Source organism: Bidens hawaiensis, unplaced genomic scaffold (genome assembly GCF_021521415.1).
Source record: "Bidens hawaiensis isolate Kalapana, Puna unplaced genomic scaffold, B.hawaiensis_p1.1 tig00005028_1, whole genome shotgun sequence".
Taxonomy (NCBI): Eukaryota; Viridiplantae; Streptophyta; class Magnoliopsida; order Asterales; family Asteraceae; genus Bidens; species Bidens hawaiensis.
The window spans coordinates 1466165-1473926 of NW_027491319.1; the positions used below are offsets into that span (position 1 = coordinate 1466165).

At 36.7% G+C, this 7762-nt stretch overlaps 1 protein-coding gene across 1 annotated transcript; it reads right to left on the reverse strand.

Annotated features, from left to right (window-relative positions):
* Positions 1–6354: 6354 nt before the first annotated feature.
* LOC143628563 (metalloendoproteinase 1-like) lies at positions 6355–7478 on the reverse strand. The gene has a single exon (XM_077098120.1). The coding sequence runs from the start codon at positions 7257–7259 to the stop codon at positions 6375–6377; it is 885 nt and encodes a 294-aa protein (XP_076954235.1). The 5' UTR covers positions 7260–7478; the 3' UTR covers positions 6355–6374.
* Between the last annotated feature and the right edge of the window lie 284 nt (positions 7479–7762).

The following is a 7762-nucleotide window of genomic DNA, read 5'->3' on the forward strand; positions in this document are numbered from 1 at the left end:
ATTCATAGTCACATGAGAAAAACTGTAAAGATTACAAACTATACATCCCGGGTGCGATTCTAGAAGATTAGCCGAGCCTTGACAACATTAGATCTTCAATACGGATGATATGAATCATATGTAGGGTCTTGGCACAAGCTATGGTGGTGAAAATAGCCTCTTGTAGCTGTTGGAATCGCCTCTTGGTCGTCAAAACGGAGTCAGGGTTCTTTTTCATGAATAACATGCTTAAAACCTAATTTTCCCGTCTTTTATGTCCATCGCGATACGCGATGGCCATATGACCATTCCATCGTGTATCGCGACCTAAGAAAACCTCATTTTCAGATTCCTCTCGTCGAGAAACCCAAAATTCATATATTATGGCTCTCGTAACTCATTTTCTAGCTCAGGATATGCTCGTTTTACTTCAAGGTCGCATTTTGTCAACCCATCTTGTTCAGTTTTAGTACCGGCTTATGATTTCTCATCCATACTCTTCCTGAATTCTTGTAACACTTCCCAAGACATAAAATCATGCTTCGGTCTTCCCGAGATATCATTCCATGCTCGTACAGGTCTCTAATTTAGCATCTTTAATGATCAATGACCTGAAATAAAAAATCACGTATGAAGTACCAAAGTTCTAACAATAAAACTACATAATTAATACACTAATATATATACAAAATACTCGACCATCACATCCCCACACTTATCTTTTGCTTGCCCTCAAGCAAACTCTAAAGCAAACATTAACCTCCATCATAGGTATGTGAATTATCGACATTAATACTAGTAAGGTTTAAGATCATACCCAGTTTCCCAGACTGACACTTTCTAGATTGACATCTCACAAATAAGGTTAAATGATACTATAAAAACAATATAGCCGCCCAGTGGAGTGTACTTTGCTTCCGGCTAAGGCATACATGTTCATACCCCTCACACTATCAACACTCCTCTCGGTTTAATATATGGACTTGCAAAAGATGTGCCAGTATATGTCTCTGCCCTCAAATTCCAAGTATAAGTTACAACTTAATAAGCTTGCAGGTCAGTCTTATCTCCACCCATTACCCACCAGTTGCATAAAGACTCGGACTATGGTTTTGCTGAGGCTTAGGTTGGGTGCAGAATAGGCATATTTATTGACTAAGGTGAATGAAACCCAGTTTACAAAATACACAAACAACTAATCAAAAATAAACAAACTGCTAATTACATAACTGAATAAGAACTGACTTTCTTTTTGGCTTTTAGCTGAATTTTCAATTTTTTTTGTGCTTTTTTTGTTTTTGCCTTTTTTTTTGAACTGATAGACAATACACTGAATCAAATAATTATACAACTCTGACAAACGCATATTTACAACTCAACCGAGACATACGTACATTGTGTACTATGCTTAACAACTGACTATATACAATTCGTTAACGAACTGGATTTCATCACACAGGGTTAAAATATAATGAAGGCCAAGGCTGAAATGGTGTGTAATGTCTTGTTTAGCAAATAAACAGGAATGAGGTCCAAACGAGCTCCTAGGGGGATAATGTCAAGTAAGGAAATTTATTTAGTGGAGGAAAAGTGTATGTAAAGGTTTTCTAAAGTCCTAATCTCCATACAGGTGGTGGTATTAAGATCTCGATAAGCATGTGACAAGCAAGTTCTAACTCTGTAAAACATACCGGTTTCCCTCAATCAATGGTGTAAGACATGTTTTTTTATCTATTATATAATATGTGTATTAAGTATAGGGGTCCATCTCACAATATGTCTGGAATAATGGGCTGCTGATATGAAACATGTATACCCGTCCCCTTGACTCGTTATCCCCGCCTAAACGAACCCATTTTCAACTTCTCTTTTTTGAAAACATTTGTGAGTAAGACTATCGAGAAGCTGAAAAACCAACAATGACCAGAAACCTGTAACTTGGCATTAATGACAATAATTAACAGTTAACAACTTTGGTTTCCGAACACTCTTCGAGGTACTATCGGGCTAAAATTTTCAAATTTCCCCTCATCCCCTCACTTGAAGTTTACATTGTCCTCAATGTTAAAATATTTAAACAATTAATGAACATTTGAGGGACGGGGTTGAAATTGACTTTTTGATTGTTAAGCAATTTAAAAATCCGGGGCTTAAATGTGACAGTTCTACTAGCAAATATACAATTACACTTTTAACATTTAAACTAATAAGACAAAATAAATTATGAAACTGAAATCACCTGATATCAAAGAGACTGGAAAAGGACCAATCGGCTCACGAACTCTCTTAAACACTCGTATACTCTCGTCTCGACCAAGTGCCAAACTGACAACCGAACCTGCAAAATCTCGAGACGTGTAGAAGCAAGCTTCTCACAAGTGTAAGACATAGGTCTTTTAAGAGTTATGAAAATGATTTTCTGTTAATTTTATTAAAACAATTACCGAGCCGAATTAAGTCGTTTCATAATAAATTTTGTTAAACAAGTTAAAACGTTAAAAGACCTAACTCACTCTCGTAGGAATCACGATTGCATTTAGCATATGCAACAAGCCCTTTAAACCCCCCGGTAGACCGGGTGGACGAGTGAGGTCTCGTGAGGGTTTATAGTGAACTACACCCCAAAGTTCCAAATACAACACAATATACAATAAATCAAAATACAGCAGATAATAACTCAAAAAATACAAATTGGAAAGATACTTACAAACCCTGGGTTGCCTCCCGGTTAGCGCTGAATTGATGTCTACAGCTCGACAATACCTTAACTTCTCACGGTGGTCGAAGTGCACACTTACCCACCGAGTTTCCAATATGCGCTCGGTAGCTTACATGCCAAGTCCATAACCGCTTTACGGTGATTGGCATGCTACTTGAATGATTATTGTGAGGCCGCTTCTTAATTATTTGCCCAATATCTTGCAAGCTTACTTTCTTTTCATTCTTTACCAAGCCTTCATCCTCACACTTGTTGTTTTGAATAATTAGTACTGGAGAAGGCATAGGATTCACATTGGCTACCTTGGGCTCTTCATACTCTGAAGGAGTTGTATCTTCTACTTGAATCCCACTTTCTCTTTCTTTCTTTGGAAGATCAACAACCTCATTCTCTTCATCACCATCAAACACAGTACCACTAGCCAACTCTTCTTGGTCTCATTTGATTTTAGTATTGTCCTCAATATTCGGATTGAGCGAGGCCAAAATTCTTTCATGTCTTAGCTCATATTCCTTTTCTTCTTCCATCATCTGTCTCTTATGTTCCATTAACGTGTTCATGATGGTATCGAGCTTAGAGTGCAGAATATTTTGTTGGTCTTCATCAACCGACTGAGGATATTCATAATCATCTTCTTCAAGAGAATATTCATAATCATCTTCTTCATGAGAATATTCATAATCATCCTCATCAGTGTGTATAATCTCTTCATTAATTTGATTGGTCCACTTAGCCTCGAGAGATTTCCTTTGTTGTTCTAATTCCTTGTTATGCTCAACCATAATATTTATCAATTTTTCAAGTTTGGATTCCACCGTGTCTTGGGAACTTGAGGAATAGGGCATCTCCGGTTCGCAGTTGGCACAATACGGCTCTTGATCATATTGGTCATCCATGTCTGATTGATAATCTTCATCATAATTTGGTGATGTGTGTTGTTCAGAGTGTGAATAATATGACAAAATCTCTTTATCTTCATAGCATGCCGTCATATATCCTCGCCCATGGCAACGCTCTTGCCGATTTTGTGCAACTACTGGACAATCGCGATAACGATACGGGCTTTCACAATAACAAAAATCACCATAATTGCTCATAGTGACAGTTGTGTGCTCGGGTTTCGGGATGGATTTTGGTTGTGACCCATAAGCGGTGACTGTCTGCCCGAGTGGCGGGTGTGTAAAAACCTATTACCTGCACAAACAACACACCCCACGTAAAATGGAAAAATAAAATTAAAAATTACTAAACTAAAATAAACAAAGAAATCAAATAACACGAAAAACACTAAGCGCACTAACTCCCCGGCAACAGCGCCATTTTGATGACCGTCGTTTGAGTCAATCAAAAACTTAATTAAACTAAATAGTTAGAGCAACTCGGGTATCGTATCACAAGGAGTATGTGGTCAATGCAATTCGTGTACAGATTTAATATTATAAAGTAACTAGTGTTTAGTGCTGATCACACAAGCAATTTAAGTGAATTTAGAGAACTAAGCAATGAACAAGTAAACGAGTTTTAAGCAGTTAACAAAGCAAATCACACCCGGGATTTCAAGTAAGCAACTCACAGTTATCTCATGCAACCTAACAAATTAATGATTAACAGATTAACTACAAACTGATCAATCAGACAAAACCTTAGACATCAACAAATCACTTTACACACGACACTGGTTATCAAACAGTCCTTGCCAGTGTGACTCAGTTAAGGGCAATTGCATGTTTTATCGTATTAAGCCAAATCAAACAGTCATATGATCAATTATCTGGCAACTGGTAACTAATCGTTCAGACTAACGTAAACCTAAACCGACTGAACACACAGAAATACCAAACATCAATAATCATATATCAATCATCAATAATCATGCACTAGTATTCATAGTCACATGAGAAAAAACTGCAAAGATTACAAACTATACATCCCGGGTGCGATTCTAGGAGATTAGCCGAGCCTTGACAACATTAGATCTTCAATACGGATGATATGAATCATATGTAGGGTCTTGGCACAAGCTATGGTGGTGAAAATAGCCTCTTGTAGCTGCTGGAATCGCCTCTTGGTTGTCAAAACGGAGTCAGGGTTCTTTTTCATGAATAACATGCTTAAAACCTAATTTTCCCGTCTTTTATGGCCATCGCGATATGACCATCCCATCGCGTATCGCAAACTAAGAAAACCTCATTTTCAGATTCCTCTCGTCTAGAAACCCAAAATTCATGTATTATGGCTCCCGTAACTCATTTTCTAGCTCAGGATATGCTCGTTTTATTTCAAGGTCGCATTTTGTCAACCCATCTTGTTCAGTTTTAGCATCGGCTTATGATTTCTCATCCATACTCTTCCTGAAACCTTGTAACACTTCCCAAGATATATTCAATAAAACTACATAATTAATACACTAATATATATACAAAATACCCGACCATCAAAATACGATATTAAAATGGGTTACAAATACATGTAAAATCCGAATGTCACATGCCTGGTGAGTTCTACAATAGATCATGGTGGTCAAGGGTCAGAACGCTTAGTTCACAAATACATGGGGATGTTTGATGTTTATTCCTAACTTACCACTATAAATGTTCATACTTAAAAAATTTGTTACATTAAATATAATATCTTAATATTTACACACAATGAATGTCGTCATGATCGAATTCTTATCAACACAAAAAAATATTCAAAACTGATTACATACGCGCACAACTATTCACGTGTAATTTACAATTTTATCGAGTAATTAGTTTTTTTTAATTCCTTGGATGTCATCCATATTCAAAACTTTTACCATACCATGAGAAATACCATCGATCTTTACCACATTTTGATCCTCACTGTGGTTCAACTTGTCATACCCCGACTTAGGGCTTAAAAGTGTGACCAATAGTTGGTACATGTTTTGTAAATATATCAGAGTTGCAAGTTTATTTAGCGGAAGACTATGGTTTATGTTTATTAAAATATCAATTTATTTTGAAAACTTACTCAGGAAATTAAATACCCAAGGTATTTGAATTATGAAACATTGTTTCACATGATTACAGGGATTTAGTAAAGTCGAGCCGTCTTCATATCGTGGGCGTCTTAACTCCGTAAATGAATCTAGTTCCTTTTCATTGTTATTTAATATAATTTCCTGAAATGTGGGAAAAATACGTCAGCGATGTGCTTGTGAAACGTTGACTCTTAAAACATATGACAAATCTTTATATGACAAGAGTTGAACAAACTCAGTGGAAACGTCTTTTATGCCCTTGATTGTATCATTGCCATACACACACTGTTCAAGGGTTCTCCGAATGTCATAATTGAACAAACTCAGCGAAAAGGTCTTATATGAACCGCCAGTTTTAAGATTTCTTTCAACAATTACAAAATGCCACCCCACCATTTCTACACATTCTTCAATTTGAACGATTAGTAGGATAATTTAATTTGTAGATTGACGACCATATATACGCACACGAGTTAATAAAAATATTTCCAACTTACAAGTACAAGTGTTGATATTTTAAAACAATTGTTACATTTAATGTTTTAATATTTATAACACAATGCATGCTGTCATGATCGACTGCTTATCGGCACATCACAAGTATACAAAAACCGATTACGTACATGTGTCACTACACAGATACGTATACAATTAAATAATATTGAATAATCACTTATTTAGTCCATATAGAGCTTTAATTCCTTGGATGTCATCCGCATTCAAAACTTTTACCACTCCGGAAGGAATACCACTGAACATAACAGCATTTTGATCTTCACTGTGGCTCAACCCAAGTAGATGTCCTATTTCGTGAACCGCCACTGTCTCTAAATCAAAGGCGCCAGAAACCGGACTTGGTCCAACAGACCAATTGTGATTTGCGTTGTAATGAAATCTTCCATCCTGTGGCGCAAAAGCATGTGCCAATACCTCCTCTCTAAAGTCGTTGCCATCTCCATGCTCCACACTTTCAAAAGTAATCTTTAAATCAGCACCTGTGAAATCATCAACTCTTGAAAATGTGAAGTAGCCGGAAGTAGAAGCCCATGCGTTGAAGGCACGCACAACTGGAGGTACATATGCATTTGGATAATTCAAGCCAAACGCGTAGGTGAGGTGGTTTTTACCCCATCTAGGGCTATTCGGGAAGAATTGATAATGAGACACGATATTTAACAACTTTGTTCCGTGTATGTGATTACTTTTTTTATCTGGTTGTCCACAACGAGGCATGCTCATTTGTGAAACGGTGGGTCCATCTAGTGTACCAGAAGCATTGAGATGGTAAAAGTTTTGGTAGCTTTTGAGGGCGGTCTCAAGCTCTTGATCAAATTCATCATCTTCGGCGTTGATGTGGTTAGGGGTATGTTGGTACTTCAGGTAACCAAAACGAGCAAGGTAAAGTTTAAGGCCATGGAGGCCTTGCACTTTGCTACCTTTGTGACAACCTTGAAGGCGTTTGATTGTGTCAATATCAACCTTAGCCTTGGTAAGAGAGAAGAGAAAGATCAATGCAAACAAAAAGGGTAAGAAGGTAATGAGTTTGAATGCCATATTTAGTTATATGTCTTGGTATAATAATTCTAAGTTATTTTGCCTATTTATAGTGGTGGCAGTGTGGAAAGTTTTGCTGACTGTGTCTTAATTTCTCCTCTATTTAATGTCAACCTTTATGAAGACTAAAGTTTCTACAGACAGGGTCATAGGGTATTCCACAAATTGAAGAGACCTGGTAGCCGTCATCATATTCTATACATTTTCACACTACACTTTCTCAGATCTTTATTCCTTTAACTTGTTAGACCTGGTAGGGGTCCTCATATTCTATATGGTTATCATTCAATGAACAAGTAATTCCCTTCAATAAAATAAATGAGCGAACATAAATACAAATTCTCGATTGTTTAATCGTCTTCGTTAACGTTTAGCAATGTGTTTGTTTATATGCATTTGTTTATATATGTTTGGTCATTAAAGCTTTTTTATATTATATACCTTTACAAATTGGTGATGTTTTAGTTAAAAAATGTTGAGTTGAAGAGAATAGTAAACTATGG